The following is a 16,294-nucleotide window of genomic DNA, read 5'->3' on the forward strand; positions in this document are numbered from 1 at the left end:
TGTAAAGCTTTATCGGAGTTTTCTAGCTTTAAGCATAACTGCAATTATTTAACACACGTACATACATATGTATATCAATTTTATGAATGTACAAATTATGGGAATTTAAAAAATTTATCAAATCTGATTAAATTAAACTAAATTAAACTTTTTTATCTGAGAAAGGTCAAAATTAGAACATTTTTTTTAGAAATTTGTCAAAGCTTTCCTTTTCCATTAAAATCTTGTCCTAATCTCAACATTTTCTTAATTGGATCTAACTTTTCTATAAAAATATTGTCAATATCTGAACAGACTTTATTATGAAAATGTTATTACAATATGATCCTGCAAATCATATTGTCATTAGAAAAATTATCATAATATGATACTCTTTTTCAGTAGAAGCGTTGTGACATTTTCATAAACATTTTTAATAGCAAATTTCTTGTAATTTGATCCATTTTTTCTATCGAAAAGTTGTCATAATCTAATAAACACTTTGTGTACAAAAGTTTTCTAAATCCGATCAACACTTTTCAATGGAAATGTTGTCACTATTTCTTCTTTTTTACTTTTCAGGGCTTCTTTTACGGTTGATTTTGCTAACGTGTCTTCGAAATATCTGGCTCGGCGTTCGCATCCTTATTCGAATGATTCTGACTTGAGGTTTCTTTGATTGAAGTATCGTTTGGATTAGAGTGTCTATTAGGTAAAGGGGAGCTCAACTCATCGAGAGAGCTGAACCTTTTTTTAGATTTTTCCTTTGGAATCTTTCTCAACTTCCCCCTCTCAACTCCAGAAAGTCTTTTCTGAGTAGTAGATAAATACTACTACTGTCACTTACCTCTTTTACCATAAGCTCTACTTCATTCTTTTTGGGATTTGCTATAATGGTATTATAATCGGGTGTGAATTCAAAGTCGGAGCGCTGACCAATATTTAAAGGCTGAGTTAGCTTAGAGCTCTTTGGGAGTACATCCTTCTCTTTTACCTTTACGTTTTTACCATTGTCCGCTACGGAGGCAAAGGTACCCGGCTTAGTAGTAGTCTTCTTCTCATGATTGCAAAATGACGATGACACTTAACTCGCGAGTAGATCAACACTTGCCGCAGGCAGTGGATTATTTAGGTCCTGCACCATATACAAGTTTCCCAGGTGGTGGACAATATGCCCTCTAACAGCATAAGGATAACTAAAGCTGGAAGAGGACAGATGGTCCATCACTACCCCCTATCAACCACCCTGAGATGCGCTCAGTTGGAAAAACGGAAAAACTTTTCCGATAAAAAGTTGTTAAAAAACTTTTTCTATAAAACAGTTCTCTGAATAAGATTTCTGTGGAAGAGTTGTAACAATATAATTAACTTCTGCTATAGAAAATATGGCACAATTCGATCTCATTTTCCAATACAAATATGATTTTCTATAGAATATACAAAATTTTTAATTTCTTCTATCCGCAGAAAAAAACATGGTTTGACATGGTTACTATAACTAAACTATGTTTACTATAACAATATATTGTTATCAAAAACATATAATTGTTATTTTAATACGACTTAAACAATATTGTGGTTACTGTAATCATTCTTGTCTTCATGACAATTATAAATTTGAGTATGATTCACATTGGATCATAATATAGACATATATAAAAAACAATATTATGGTAAATACAAAATATTATTATGAAATACTTCAATTGTATAAGATAACCATACTAACAATAACCATAATATATTCAGACTACAATCATAATTTTTATTATAATATGTTGCTCTTAGAAAATGCTTACCACAATCATGTTTTTTATCTTCGTTTATAGAAAAGTTTTCGAGATCTCAAAATCTCTCTCTCTTTGTCAATAGAAATATTGTCGCTATATATAAACTTTCCTTTAAGTTGTCTTAAACCAAAGAGTTATATCTTTGGAAACCTAAAGAAAATCTATATAAATTTTTTCTTTAGAAAAGTAATCAAACCAGAATAACTTTTTCCATAGAAAAGCTATCTAAATCAAATTAACTTTTTCCAAAGAAACTTTTCCAGAAATATTTTTTTTATTTTATTATTTTTACTGTTATTTTATTTAAAAATTGTTCATATACATTTAAGTTATTAATAAATTTATAGCACATCAAAAAACACGTGTAGTACATAACAAAATGCTATTAAACATCCTTTTGTTTATTTATTAGTAAAACTTTTTTCTTGCCTCCATGTTGTATTCAATATTCATTGTTTTATTTTGAAAAAGTTGGGTTCACAATTTCCATTAGCTAACAGAATTTTAAATATTTAATAAAAACCTTGACTAAATAAGGATTTTCTTCAGTAAATTTAAGGCAACCCTAATACAATACGTAGCTGCTTATTTGTATGACTTTTCAACATGACAAATCTGGTTTTACCATCATTTATCATTGGCATAGAAAAAATACTAAATTTAACATATCACATCTTTTGTTTCTATTACGCTTATGTACATAAGTATAACTCTTATAAGTTGTATCCCAACCACATATTGATTGTATGTCGGCAAAATATATTTATGTGTATGTTACCAATAAAGGCTACATTTCTTAAAGGCTAACGTGTAAGTTTGAGTTTTATGAATGTGTAAGTGCGTGTAAAGTTAAACACATACTTACTTGTTTTCTTTCCACATTTTCATTTTGTGTCTTTTCTCTATCATCATTAACTATTTTCTATTAAGTCTCATTATAGAGTTGTTCGTTAGCTTTACAACATATATAAAGATTTCATAGGCTTGTTGTGATCCTTTTTTCTGTTTTCTTCATTTCTTCGTGTCGTTGTGCTTTTGTTTAAAAAAAAATATTCTTACAACGTTTATTTGTTTTGTTACCAATGTTACCAATAATGCCACATGATAAATTATGCACATCACCGAATTAGGTTAGTAGCTTTTTGTTGTTTTTTTTTTTTGTTCTATTCTATTGCTTGTTTCTTCAACTTCTATTTTCATTTAGAATTCTTGTCCTTTTTTATTTTGGTTTGGTTTTTTTTTTTTTTTGCTAATCTTATACTCGACACTTTTGTTTAGGCCATAAAATGCGTAGGCTGTCGTTAAAGTGAAATAAAAGTGTCCAGCTTTCGAAATGTGTAATTTATTGTCATTACAAAAATAGATATAAAATTGGCCGTATACCAATAAAGAGGCTATTATTGTGGGTAACAATTTAATGTTGGAAATTTTTATGAAATTTTTACAAAAAGTAGAAAATTTAATAAGTATCGGATTTGCTGGATAATGATAATTACGACAAATTTCGCAATTTGATTAGCTTTTTCTAAGACGTTTTGAAATACCTTAACAATTTTTTATATAGAATCGTACCTTCCCCACTATAGTGGGGTAGAGTATTAAAGTTGTCAGAAAAGTTGTCATAATCTGATGAAAAGTGGTGAATATTTGAACAGCATTTTATATAGAAATTTTTTTAGAATCTGACTAACTTTTCAACAGTAATGTTTTCAGAATGTAAACAAGATTTTCTAAAGAAATTTTCTCACAATCTAAACAACTTTTATATGTAAATGTTGTCACAATCTAAACAACTTTTTCTAGAGAAAGGTATAAATCTGAACAAATTTTAAGATAATGTTATCACAATCTGATAAATCTTTCTATTATTGTCAGAATCCGAAGAACAATCTTTTCATATTATAAACTACTCTTTCTAGAGAAAATATGTTAGAATCTCTACAAGTTTTTCTAAAGAAAACATTTTTTTCCATCGGAAGGTTTTCACAATTTCAACAACATTTTCTATATAAAACTTTCACATAAACTGAACCATTTTTTCTATTGACAAATTGTCACAATCTGAAAAACTTTTTCAATAGGATAGTAGTCAAAATATGATCATCTTATATTGTCAGAACAATTCCTTTTCGAATAAATTCTGCAGGCACAAATTGAAGGATTATGAACAACTTTTTTTAATTGAAAAGTTGTCAAAATCTTAACAACTTTTCTATAAAAATGACATAATATTAAGAACTTGTTCAATAGAATCAACAAAAAACAAGTTGTAATCAGAGCAGCTTTTTCTATAAAAACCTTGTCAGAATATCTATTACTAAATTGTCACCAAAGTGTTTAAAATTGTTAATAACATCCGTTGTCAAAGTATATACATACGTATAATAAGGCAACGTTGACAAAATTACAAGAATTCGTCGTCGAAATCTAAGTTTTATACACATCCGTTGTCAAAATGTTAACAAACACTTTGGTGGTAAGCTCACTGTTGACAACAATCCGTGAGCTTAACACGTTTGTTAACATTTAGATTAAAGATTTGTATAAAATTTAGATTTCGACAATGAATTGTTGCAATGTTGACAACGGTGCGTTCTTAACATTGTATAGTGTTGTCGTACATATGTTTATACTTTGATAAAGGTTGTTGCTAAAAACTATGAACACTTTGTTGTCAATTTGGTACCAGACTGTATATTTCTGTGTATAAAGACGTCATATTATGCACAACTTGTTCTATAGAAATATGATTATAATCTGAACAACTTTATCTGTAGATGATTATAACATATCTTAACAATGTTTTCACAATAATAGAAAAGTTGTCCTACCTTTTCTAAGAAATATTGTCACTTTCTTACAATCTTTTATTATACACAGATGGAAAAATAAATATTTACGCCTGTTACTAAATTGACATCAAAGTGTTTATAATTTTTAAATAACATCCGTTGTCAACTTTTTTGTAGATGATGTTTAAATCTCCACAATGTTGTCACAATCTAAAAAACGTTTTATATAGAAATATTGTCATAAACATTTCCAATTTGAACACCTTTTTTTAAAGGAAAAGCTTTCAGAATCTGTAAAACTGAAAGTTTTCAGAATCAGATAATCTTTTTAATTTGAAAAGTTGTCATAATCTAAGTCTGAATCATAACCTAAAGGAAAACTACTCATCTCCCTATCCTCCTATTATTTGGCATGCAAGATGACTAAAAAGCAGCCTAGATTCAATATTAAGATTCAAACACTCCTTTTTTTGTTCTGGTTACTATTGATGCCATCCATGAGATGTCGTTGTTGCTGCTGAGTTTGCCTAATCTATGTGTCAGAGATTAGGTTTACCAGAAAATAATATGTGTGTGTACCACATATACATACATATGCGTATGTAAGTATATGTATGTGTAAAAGTTTATTGGCCATTACCACCAACAGTCGTCAAACACTATTGAATATTCTTGTATTTTTTATGGGTTTCTTTTAGTTTTCATGATTTAAAATTTCGCAAAACAATGTGAGTCGGCAACTTTGAATTTGAATTCTTAACATTTCTAATCAGTTAATTTGTAGGGTTTGCTTCGTGTAAAGAAAAAGCAACAACAGGAATTTTCCATATAAATCATAATATGACAAGAGTTTTTTTTGTGTTTGAAATTTAAAGCATTTGCTTGTTAAGCGTTAAAGTATGAGTGAAAAGGACAATCAGTTTAAATGGCATATAGAATGAGATCTTGTTTTCTACAAAGAAAATCAAATAGTTATTTTAATGAATATCTTGTAGGTACATTTATTAAATATACATGAGAGAAAGAAATGCATTTTCATTAAGTTTGAAAAATTACTAATTATAATACAAGGAAAATTCTTTATTTTTTTAAGTAATAAAAAATTTCCTTTTGTATTTGTAATTTAGTTGGAAATGATTTCAAAATTTATATAAAAAGATTTATATAATTTTTAAAATCATGTTTTAGTTTTACCCTCCATTGGTGGAAAATGATTAGGTTTAAGCAACCAATAAGTGGCTGAGGGCACAATATTTCCTTTTGCTTTCAAAGGTTTACGTGATTCCTCAATATTCGTTCGATCAAGTGCAGGTTTCTTTAATACATTACTATTTACTAATTGCTCACTTAACTTGTCTTCTTTTGCAGGGTAACGTATAAAATGTGTCTTTAATGGCGTTTTTTGTTTATTTTCTTCATTGGAATCTGGAAAACCAGGTACATTTCTGCTCTCTGAAATGGTGGTTCTATGATAAAGTTTTTGTCTTTTTAACGGTTTTACAGTTTCGGTTAAAGGAATAATTGTTTTCTTTCTCTCCAATGTATTGGCGATATCTTTGATTTGCTTGTGAATTTGGGGTTTATTAGGTATTTGCTTTTTTTGCTGCTGTTCTTTAAACTGGCTACAGTCTTTTGCATTAACTGCTGGTCCATTCGTTGTTTTGGTCTCCATACCTTTGCCTGCTACTTTTAAACGATTTTTTAATAACTTATCTATAGCCATTAGATCTTTTTGTATTTGACCACTCACTTTCATGGCCCGTTGCATAGAATCTAATTTGGAACTCATATGTTGATTGCGGGTAGGCATGATTAAAGCAGCAGGATTATGTTGTGTTATAACAGATCTCTTAGGAAGAACTTTATCCACATTACTTTTAGCGGGAGTACAATAGTTACGCATTGAACGTTGCTTATCCTCCTTGCGGTACAAAATACTACCACTAGAACTACTAACACTAGAACAATAACGTTTTGTATTAAAGATTTTATAAGAAGTTGTTTTCAGTAGTTTTCTAGGTGTAAGTGGTGCGGGTTTCCTGCTCATATTCATTAGATTACATAACATTTGGGTCTCGTAAACATTACTATTACCCTTTAAAGGTTTAATTCCTGTTGTCTGTTGCCGTTTACGCTCTAGCATTTTATATCTTTCTACTGGTCCATAATTTTCCGATTTGACTTCGGTCGCCAATTTGTTCCGCTGCAAGCCATTTTTAAAAGTCATTGGTATTTGTTTGTATAATTTTCCTATGCAGGTATTAACAATTTCGTTGGTATTTTTGGATAAGATTTTAGACTGTTAGTGGAAAAATTAAATTTTTACAATAGTGGTCTTTAAGTTTTAAATATGCGCTTACATTTAGATTGAGATTTGTCCTTATAATTTTATTCAAATTACTGCTGGTCATTTTGGGGTTTACAAATGTATGAATTTCCATAAAACAAAATAAATTTTCTCACAAATTGATTGTAAATTTTCAACTTTTGATGTTACTTTTTATATTATTCGTTTTTTTTTCATGGAGACGAGTTGTATTTAATGTTAGTGAAAGTGTTTTATTTGTGGAACATAATTATGTCAAGATATCTTATAAATATATATGTATATATAAATATCTCGTTATCTTTAATTTGTTTTCTTAAGGCGAGATATATAAAATCAAGCTATTGTTCGAACTAGCAACTAGTCAAGAAAATATGCTGAAGTTTTAAAGAGAACATACATATATTTGTACATATTGGAGGAGTACACTTACTTATCAATCTGCTAATGAATATGATCAATTTTGTGTTAAAAAAAATTATTAAAATCTATTAAATAAAGTCGAAAAAGCATGATTTTTGTTATAACGATCATTTGTGATCATTTTGGTTCTCAATATATCAATTAAACATTCCATGTTTGTCGAGATGCTAATGTGAGACTTGGACCTAATTTAGACAAATGCCTGACAGTGGCAAAGAAAGTGCTTCAGAATTTCACTGTCCGCTCCACATTCTCTACTTTCGTCATAATCCTTACGTCCTAACTTGTAAAGATGTGCCTGTAATCCTGTGTACCAACTTAGAATATGTAGCATCAAACTAACATCAGACTTGTTTATTTTTAGGAGATTTCTAGTCTTGCTCTCATCAGGGTCATCCCATAGAATCTTTGTGATTCTGTCCACCGTTTCATTATTTCCAGATTCCTTTTGGGATTATCTCAGCTTTTGTTGTGTCGAATGATTTTCCGTTCATCAGGTTAACTACATCGAGCTCTTCCCTCTTTAACTCCGAGTAGCCTGGTAACCAGATGATATAAATCTTACCTCTGGGAGAATATTTCAGTTAGAGCTATTTTACACTCCAATACGGAGTTAGATTTAATTCTATCTACTGCTTTCGTTGGTTTTGTAATGGGTTGGCTGTAACTGGATGTTCTTCCCTGGGGAAAAAACTTCCGGTTGATACAGCTGTTGCTGAGTTGACAATATTTGGCCGACTGCTCTAATGTTCCGCTTGATCAAAACATTCTTTCTGGGATCATTGTTTCAAAGATATTGACCTATTCTGTGTCGTTTAAGTATTATACATTGATGATGTATTCTATAATCACTTTTGGCAAGTTCAATGGGTGAAATGTCAATTCAATTTGTGATTCTTTAAGTTTTCGGTTCCCATCTGTGGCACTGGTTAAGGTGCGCAGATTGAAGGTGATGGGTTCGATTCCTACCTGTGGCACTGTGGTTAAGGTGCGCACAACAGGCCCGATAGAGGCCTAGGTATATTTCTTTGGATTTGATGCATATATGTACATCCTCCTTTCAGACTAACTAATTGAATCTGGAGGACTGTGAATTATGATCATAAAATGAGTGCAGAATTGTTAAGCATGCTTTAGTTCGGAATATTGATGTATCAGCATCCGTGATCGTGTTGGATCATTTTTGTTTTCAATAAAAATTTAAAAATTTGAAAAGTGAATCTTTAAATCTGTAATACTTTCACATTTTCAAGCAATTTTGTATAATTATTAATTAAAAATTCAAGCAGAAAAGTTTTATAATTAAAACAGTTGAAAGCATCGATCCTCAAGAAAACAATGGAAATCATATATGACTAAATACAGCCATTGATATAATATAGAATCTTAAGGGAGAATATAAAATAATGATAAATTTTTGTGTTCTTTTAATATTTATTAAAAAACTCTTTCACATCTTTACAAATTTAAAAGATTTTTAACGTTTATGCCTAAATCATTGCTATAACATCAAAAGGATACAAAAAACAAAAATCTTTACATAAAAAAATTGAGCTTGGAAAAAAATCACATAGACCAAGGTTAAATGTTAATATTTTTTCGTACTAAAGAAATCGGCACGATTATAACGATATGAAGGATAGCTATTTTTATACTGCACTTGAGCTCTTACAGCTGCAATAGGAGAAATAGTGGGTAGGGGACTTGAGTTAGGAGCTCCTAAATTCAGATTAGTTAACTTATTACAAGGTATTGTGTTAGGTTTTAAAGTCTTCGCAATGGGTTCTAGAGTTTTGGCATTTTCATTTTTGGTGTTTAGTCTACTTTCTTGACTTTGTTGGTTAGTAGATTGAAGTTTTTCGCTACGAGTAACTTCGGTTTGATTACTTAATGTGGGAGAAGATTTGGAAACATGTTTTAATCCTCTTTTTGTTCTATGACTACTTTCACTCAATTCACTAAGTTTTGGATCAATTGGTTTAAGAAATACTCTTGTACTATCACTAAAACCTTCTTCGTTTTCCGTTTCTGGTGCCGAAGGTGACTCAATCAAACCCAATTTCTTCATACGATTACGACGATGTTTCTCATGTAATTCCGTTTTTTTGCGATCATGTTGTGCCGTAAATAACTCATTTGGTGGCTTAGGATGTTTCATTTGAGCCATGCGTTGTAGATTAATGCGTGCAAATTCTCTATGTTCCTGAGTAAGTCTAGTTCTTTTCATATTACGTTCTAACGAGGAACTAACATTTTTAATTGGTGAATCTTTGGGACTATTAATTCTAAATCTACTTAACGAAGGTGGATGATTCCAAACATCAAAACGATTACGTTCCACTTGCTTTAAATTACTTTTCTTTGCTACCTTACAACGCATTGCCGCATCAATATGCATGAGATCATTTTGTATGTTTGTACTGATCTTAATGGCATCTGGTATAGAACCTAAATTAGCTTCCAACTGCTGATTACGTACGGGCATTAAATAGCGTGCATAGGTAGGCTCCAACTGACTGGTATGGAAAGATCTGATAAGATAATTAATGGGCGTTGGAAAGCTTTGTCTTTGCCGCCTTCTTTCGTCATAACGCCGAAAGAGGCTGGAACGTGAACTACTGGCACTAGAACCAAAACGTCTCGATTTATAGATTTTATAATTGGGACTTTTCAAAAGCCGTTTGTTGGGCATTAAGTTAGCTCCTGCAAATTTACTAGCCATTTGTTGATTGTTTTTATTGCTGTTCTTCAAAGACTGCACGAAACTATTGTTTGGCTGTTTCAGCTTGGTAGTTGATCTCTTCATAGTACCATTAGTGGGTGTTATGGTATTCAAAGTAGTGTTACGTTCTTGGCTTTTATAGGTACGTAAAGGTCCTTTGTTCTCCGTTCTGGGCGTAGACACTTTGGCAGTTTTGGTACCTTAAATGAAATTTACAATTGTTAATATTTTCAATAAATTTCCTTTATGTCAATATTACTTTTATTAAAACTAGCCGGCATTTGTTTATAGATCTTTTGTATACAGGTGTTCACTATTTGATTGGTCTTCTTGGACAGCATCCAGGGCTAAATTACATAAATAGTTATTGCTTATAAATTGATGTGTTATTATATACTCTACCTTTAGATTAATATTGGATTGCACAATTTTATTTATGTTCGTACTGGTCATTGTTGTATTTATTTTTATACGTTTTTCCCTCTCTTTTAAAATTGCTTTAAATTTTGTTGTGTTTTTTGCTGACAACACAATAATATTATACAAATAAATATAAAATTTTAACAAATTATTTTAAATTTAAATTGAATATTTAGAAAAAAAACTTCAAATTTTGATTTTTGTTTAATCAAAAAAACCAACGGGTAAATTAATTTATTTTTATACCCAAATGGATTCTCTCCAAATACAAAGTAGTTTTTAATGATTTCATTAAAATATTTTTTGGATTTGGATTTGGAAAAACTACGCAACAAGATAAATGTTATGTGCAAATTTCAATTTGTTATAATAACAGTGTGTGCCATTAGGTGATCTAACGGTAAGAAAGACAAATTTTTATTGCAATAGCTATTGACCTTCGACACTGTGCCTATTGACTAATGTGTATCTCTTCGAAATTTCTTCGTCATTTATCTTGTCTCTCATTATCATGACTGCAATCAGATTTTGTTACGCACTGTACTCAAAGAGCTCGTTCATTATAGTCTTTACCATAATTGATTTTGGAATATAAGTTTAGTGTAAAGTTGTACTCTAACTTTACGTTAGAGTTGAGTTAAGTTAGAGTAGAGCTAGAGTAGAGTTAGAGTTGAGCTAGAGTAGAGTAGAGTTAGAGTAGAGTTAGAGTAGAGTTAGAGTAGAGTTAGAGTAGAGTTAGAGTAGAGTTAGAGTAGAGTTAGAGTAGAGTTAGAGTAGAGTTAGAGTAGAGTTAGAGTAGAGTTAGAGTAGAGTTAGAGTAGAGTTAGAGTAGAGTTAGAGTAGAGTTAGAGTAGAGTTAGAGTAGAGTTAGAGTAGGGTTAGAGAAGAGTTAGAGCAGACTTTGAGTAGTGTTAGAGTTTGAGAGAGCAGAGTAAGAGTAGAGTAAGAGAAGAGTAGAGTAAGACTAGAGTTAGAGTAGAGTTAGAGTAAATTTAAGATAAAGTTAAAGTAGTGTTAGAGTATTATACTACTTCTTAACATAAAATTGTCTACAACAATTATTTCGTTAAACTATACAAGTAATGCCCAACTTACGGAATCTCCACTACTGTAAACTTCAATTTAAAATAAATATCTTTTAGTAATAATGTGACATATCTTTTTCTTAAAATAATAAACAAATTCCCCCTTCAGTTTAAATGCTAAAAAAACTGTATACAAACGCACACTATTTGCACGTTAGATTCGAACAAACGAACATATAAAATCATTACAGTTTATTAAAAATTCCCAGACAATACAGTTCAACTTAGACGCATACATTTCGGTTTCATATTAATGGACGTATTACCAAATGATGATGAATTATTGCTTATGGAATTGGAACGCAGAGATGGTATATATTCTTTTATATTTCATGAACTAGATGGCAATAAATTGCAAACGGAGGAACAACAGAAAATTAAGGAAAATAATACAAATTTAATGTTTAACGAACATCTTATTAAATGGGAGCTTAAAGGTGAAATTACAACTAAGAATACGCCATTACTTTCAACAACCCTAAACTCTTCACAGCCGCATGCTAATACAGATGAGTGTATTAAAAATTCAACAACAATTTTCAACAACTCCTGGCATCGTATGCAAGCAACAAAATCTCTAAATTCTAACTTACCATATCAAGTGCATTTCAGTGCGTCTGCGTATCCATCATTTCAGCAAGTTTGTTCTTTGCGCTCTTTAAATGTACGCAGAGCTAAATCACCTTTTTCTCACATTTACACGCCATTGGTACGCAATAGACGACATGAACTTAAAGAAACTGCAGAGTATAAGAATTATATGGATGGCATTACTAAAATAGCGGACTTAAGAGATTTATTTCCTTTGGATCCCGATGTTCATGCACCTTTTGCAGAGGACAGTGAAAATGTAAGGAATTCCAAGTCAAGCAGATTCATGATAAAGGGCTCTCAGTTTTTAAAATGAAAATTACATTTTATATGTTTTGAATAAAATTGATTTAATGATATAAAAATGTATATTATAAACAAATTTCTTTGAGTACTGATCGAAAATTTGATCGATAAATGGAAAAGAATTTATCTAAAAGATTTTAATCCGATCGGAGCAATTTTAAACAATTTATTTAAAATAGATGTGTTGATCAATTCGACAAAACATCTTAAAAAAGGGAATCTAAAAAATTTTAATAAATTTATTCAAAATTGATGTATTGATCAATCCGACAGAAAGTCTTAAAAAAAAACTTAGAAAATGTAATCAGAAAAGTGTTTTAGTTTTAGTTAGAGTACTCTATAGTAGAGTTTAGTAGAGTAAATTAGTGTACAGTACAGTAGAGTAGTGTAGAGTAGAGTTAGAGTAAAATTAGAGTAGAGTTAGAGTAAAGTTAGAGTAGAATTAGAGTAGATTTAGAGAAGAGTTAGAGTAGAGTTAGAGTATAGTTAGAGTAGAGTTAGAGTAGAGTTAGAGTAGAGTTAGAGTAGAGTTAGAGAAGAGTTAGAGTAGAGTTAGAGTAGAGTTAGAGTAGAGTTAGAGTAGAGTAAGAGTAGAGTTAGAGAAGAGTTAGAGTAAAGTTAGAGTAGAGTTAGAGTAGAGTTAGAGTAGAGTTAGAGTAGAGTTAGAGTAGAGTTAGAGTAGAGTTAGAGTAGAGTTAGAGTAGAGTTAGAGTAGAGTTAGAGTAGAGTTAGAGTAGAGTTAGAGTTAGAGTAGAGTTAGAGTAGAGTTAGAATAGAGTTAGAGTAGAGTTAGAGTAGAGTTAGAGTAGAATTAGAGTAGAGTTAGACTAGAGTAGAGTAGAGTTAGACTAGAGTTAGAGTAGAGTTAGACTAGAGTTAGAGTAGAGTTAGAGTAGAGTTAGAGTAGAGTTAGAGTAGAGTTACAGTAGAGTTAGAGTAGAGTTAGAGTAGGGTTTAGAGTACAATCAGAGAAGAGTTAGAGTAGAATATAATAAAAAAGTCAGTATGAAATTGTGTTTTTTCTTGCAATTTAACAGTCGCACAAGTTAAATTATATTTTCTCTCACTAGTAATTACTAATACCCTAACATTTATTCTAGCTATCACGACAATACCTGTATTTACATAAAAAGCACTCTTAATTGTATTTTATTTAACGATGATGATGCTTGACTAATTTCATTCATCTAAATGATTCAACTTCAAGTCATAAAAATTATTTAATCATTAATTTTAATAACCATCATTTTGGGGGCTCAATCTAGTACATTGTAGATACATATAAACGTATGTATGTTAGTTCAATTAGCAAAATCAGCCTATTTAATGTGAAACGATAATGATATACAAAACGCTATACAAATGATGTGATGTTTAAGTATGTGTAATAAATCTTTATATGTGTGTTTAAAAGAAGCATTAGCTTCCTTATCTAAATTAAGGACTATTTGTTTAAATATTCATCTTATAGAATTTAATATTTCTTCTTTTTGTGGTTCCTTAAATGCTGCATTATGATGATGATAAAAACTATTAAAATATTTATAGGTTTAAAAGGAGGAACAAAAAAAAGACACACACACACAAGAAAATCATTTGTTAAGTTAAGGCTTGTAAATTTTTAGAGGTAAATTGGTTATAAAAGATATTTAAAGGAATGTAAACATGAAAATTATATTAGGTGCATATTATTCCTGAAATTGGAGCTAATCACTTTCTTATAGCTTTTTTTCAACAGTTGTTAATGCATGATTTTTTGTGAAATGTGTGTCCGTTTAGAATAACTCATTTATTTGAATCTCTGGTAATCTTAATAGGAGTTGAAGTACACAAGAACATATGTACTTCTACTTTTACTGCATAGACTCAGTAGGACTAAATTACTTTTTACTTTTTCTTCGTCTTACTTCCTTTGTATCGCTTGTAATCTTAAGTACAATATATTTTTCCATTAAACACTTCCATCCAGACATGCAACCAACCACTAGCTCTCACTTATATTCATTGACTAAACTCAAGCTCAACCCTCATCAGAGTCATCATTAATTTATCATTTGCCAAAGACACCTGTGTTTAAGGTGTTAACATTTAATCAGACACTTGATTTGTAAAGATTATGGACAGCCAAAAAGAAAAAGAAAAAAACGATACAACTACAGCAAAGACAAGAAAAAGCTAAAATTTATTCCCAACATTCAAGATAAAGCACATAAAATCAAAAAAAAAAAAATAGAGAAAATCTCAAAAATTATGCAGGAGAATAACATTAAGGATTGAAAAATCCTTCAAAACGTGTTAAACGAAATAGAAAAAATTAATGTAAATTTAATGAATGTTAAAAGCATTAACAATAAATAATTATCTTTCTTTTTTGTCTTAAATATTTATCTATTAAACAAATAGTGTAGATAATTAAAAAAAAAGGAAAATTTAATATATTTACATCAAGGACAGTGAAAGATTGTTGTCTTACTGGCTGCATAGTGTCAGTGGCAAAGTGATATCTTAAAAGGATTTCGAAGTACAACATGGTTGATGAATTTGTCAGATAACTAATAAAATTAAAAAATGAAAATAGTTTACTGCAGGTGTAAGAAAAAGATATCAAGGTTTACTAAAGCTATGCTTGTCCACCATTAGATTTACAAAAGCATGACATAAGTATTCAGCTAACAAAGCTACATGCAAGTAATAGTAAGTAATTTACAAAGTAAATAATAGCGTAAACTAATTTAACTAAAAACCTTTTTCAAAATACTGCATTTCTAGAGAATTAAAGTAATTCTGATCTATAACACTTGATTGCACGAACAGATTGCAATAAACAATTCCTTTGACGAAATATTTATATAATTCTAGATTTTTCATTTACGTTTAATAATCGAAACATTTATATTTATATTTTATGCCATTTAAAGTAGCAAAGTAATTAAAAACAAAAAGCAAAATACAAAATACAAAAACAACAACTTACACACTTAACCACATTTCTATGATATACCATTTTTGTTTTTGTAATATTTGTTTCCTTTTGGCCATCTACATAATAATCCCTACCAGCAGAATAAAACTCAAACACTCTCACTTACACACTCACACACAATAATGAAAAAACAAAAAAAAAAACAACAACCAACATTTATAATTCATGTATCGTAGTGCAACTGGAAAAACTCTTAATTGCTACATAGAAAATTTATGAATAAAATACGACGAATATTTTCAGTGCGGCAATGGTAGTTGTTATTTTTATTATTATTGTTGTTGTTCCTTTTGGTGAGTCTGTAATTATGGCAACATAAAAATTGTGTGTTGATAGTACCGGGGAAAGCAAGCGAAATATAAAAAAAAATATATAAATATAAACAGAAAACAGTGGAAACGGTTGTGAGACGACAAATCGTATGAGTACTGGAGATTAATTACAAAACAAAAAAAAACAAAAACCATCCAACCAAAAAAGCCATAAAAATACAACAATAACAAAAAATTGTATCACTCATACGTCAATGGACACAGAAACAACAATGTTTTTTTTTTAGATTAGATAGAAAATATCTAAAAGGTTATAACGAATGTTAAAAACCCTTTTTGTGTATTGGGAATAAGTTGTGTGCAATAAGTTAAGTGCAATTCTAACTCTACTTAACTAAACTCTACCTAAACTGTAACTCAACTCTAAATCCGTTCTAACTCTACTCTAACACTACTCTAACTCTACTCTAACTATACTCTAACTCTACTCTAACTCTACTCTAACTCTACTCTAACCTTACTCTAACTCTACTCTAACTCTACTCTAACTCTACTCTAACTCTACTCTAACTCTACTCTAACTCTACTCTAACTCTACTCTAACT

General features: G+C 30.1%; 3 protein-coding genes across 3 annotated transcripts; 1 reads left to right on the forward strand and 2 right to left on the reverse strand.

Moving 5' to 3' along the window:
* Nucleotides 1–5,539: 5,539 nt before the first annotated feature.
* Nucleotides 5,540–7,058, reverse strand: LOC111677459. Its single transcript, XM_023438576.2, has 2 exons — nt 6,922–7,058; nt 5,540–6,860 (listed from the first exon to the last, which is right to left on the reverse strand). The coding sequence occupies exons 1-2, from the start codon at nt 7,000–7,002 to the stop codon at nt 5,739–5,741; spliced, it is 1,203 nt and encodes a 400-aa protein (XP_023294344.2). The 5' UTR covers nt 7,003–7,058; the 3' UTR covers nt 5,540–5,738.
* Nucleotides 7,059–8,730: 1,672 nt separating this feature from the next.
* Nucleotides 8,731–10,579, reverse strand: LOC111677451. Its single transcript, XM_023438567.2, has 3 exons — nt 10,435–10,579; nt 10,292–10,379; nt 8,731–10,232 (listed from the first exon to the last, which is right to left on the reverse strand). The coding sequence occupies exons 1-3, from the start codon at nt 10,483–10,485 to the stop codon at nt 8,899–8,901; spliced, it is 1,473 nt and encodes a 490-aa protein (XP_023294335.2). The 5' UTR covers nt 10,486–10,579; the 3' UTR covers nt 8,731–8,898.
* Nucleotides 10,580–11,708: 1,129 nt separating this feature from the next.
* On the forward strand, nt 11,709–12,497 carry LOC124418931. Its single transcript, XM_046946896.1, has one exon. The coding sequence runs from the start codon at nt 11,791–11,793 to the stop codon at nt 12,442–12,444; it is 654 nt and encodes a 217-aa protein (XP_046802852.1). The 5' UTR covers nt 11,709–11,790; the 3' UTR covers nt 12,445–12,497.
* The last annotated feature ends 3,797 nt before the right edge of the window (nt 12,498–16,294 follow it).

This window comes from Lucilia cuprina, chromosome 3, assembly GCF_022045245.1.
Source record: "Lucilia cuprina isolate Lc7/37 chromosome 3, ASM2204524v1, whole genome shotgun sequence".
Classification (NCBI taxonomy): domain Eukaryota; kingdom Metazoa; phylum Arthropoda; class Insecta; order Diptera; family Calliphoridae; genus Lucilia; species Lucilia cuprina.

What these genes read in the sequence shown, in the direction of transcription:
- LOC111677459 (XM_023438576.2), bottom strand. Translation starts at nt 7,002, where the DNA reads ATGGAAATTCATACATTTGTAAACCCCAAAATGACCAGCAGTAATTTG. An exon ending in GGACAAATCTCAATCTAAAT is followed by an intron (nt 6,861 to 6,921) that starts GTAAGCGCATAT and finishes TTCCACTAACAG; the next exon opens with TCTAAAATCTTATCCAAAAA.
- LOC111677451 (XM_023438567.2), bottom strand. Translation starts at nt 10,485, where the DNA reads ATGACCAGTACGAACATAAATAAAATTGTGCAATCCAATATTAATCTA. An exon ending in AATCCAATATTAATCTAAAG is followed by an intron (nt 10,380 to 10,434) that starts GTAGAGTATATA and finishes TATGTAATTTAG; the next exon opens with CCCTGGATGCTGTCCAAGAA. An exon ending in GCCGGCTAGTTTTAATAAAA is followed by an intron (nt 10,233 to 10,291) that starts GTAATATTGACA and finishes ATTTCATTTAAG; the next exon opens with GTACCAAAACTGCCAAAGTG.
- LOC124418931 (XM_046946896.1), top strand. Translation starts at nt 11,791, where the DNA reads ATGGACGTATTACCAAATGATGATGAATTATTGCTTATGGAATTGGAA.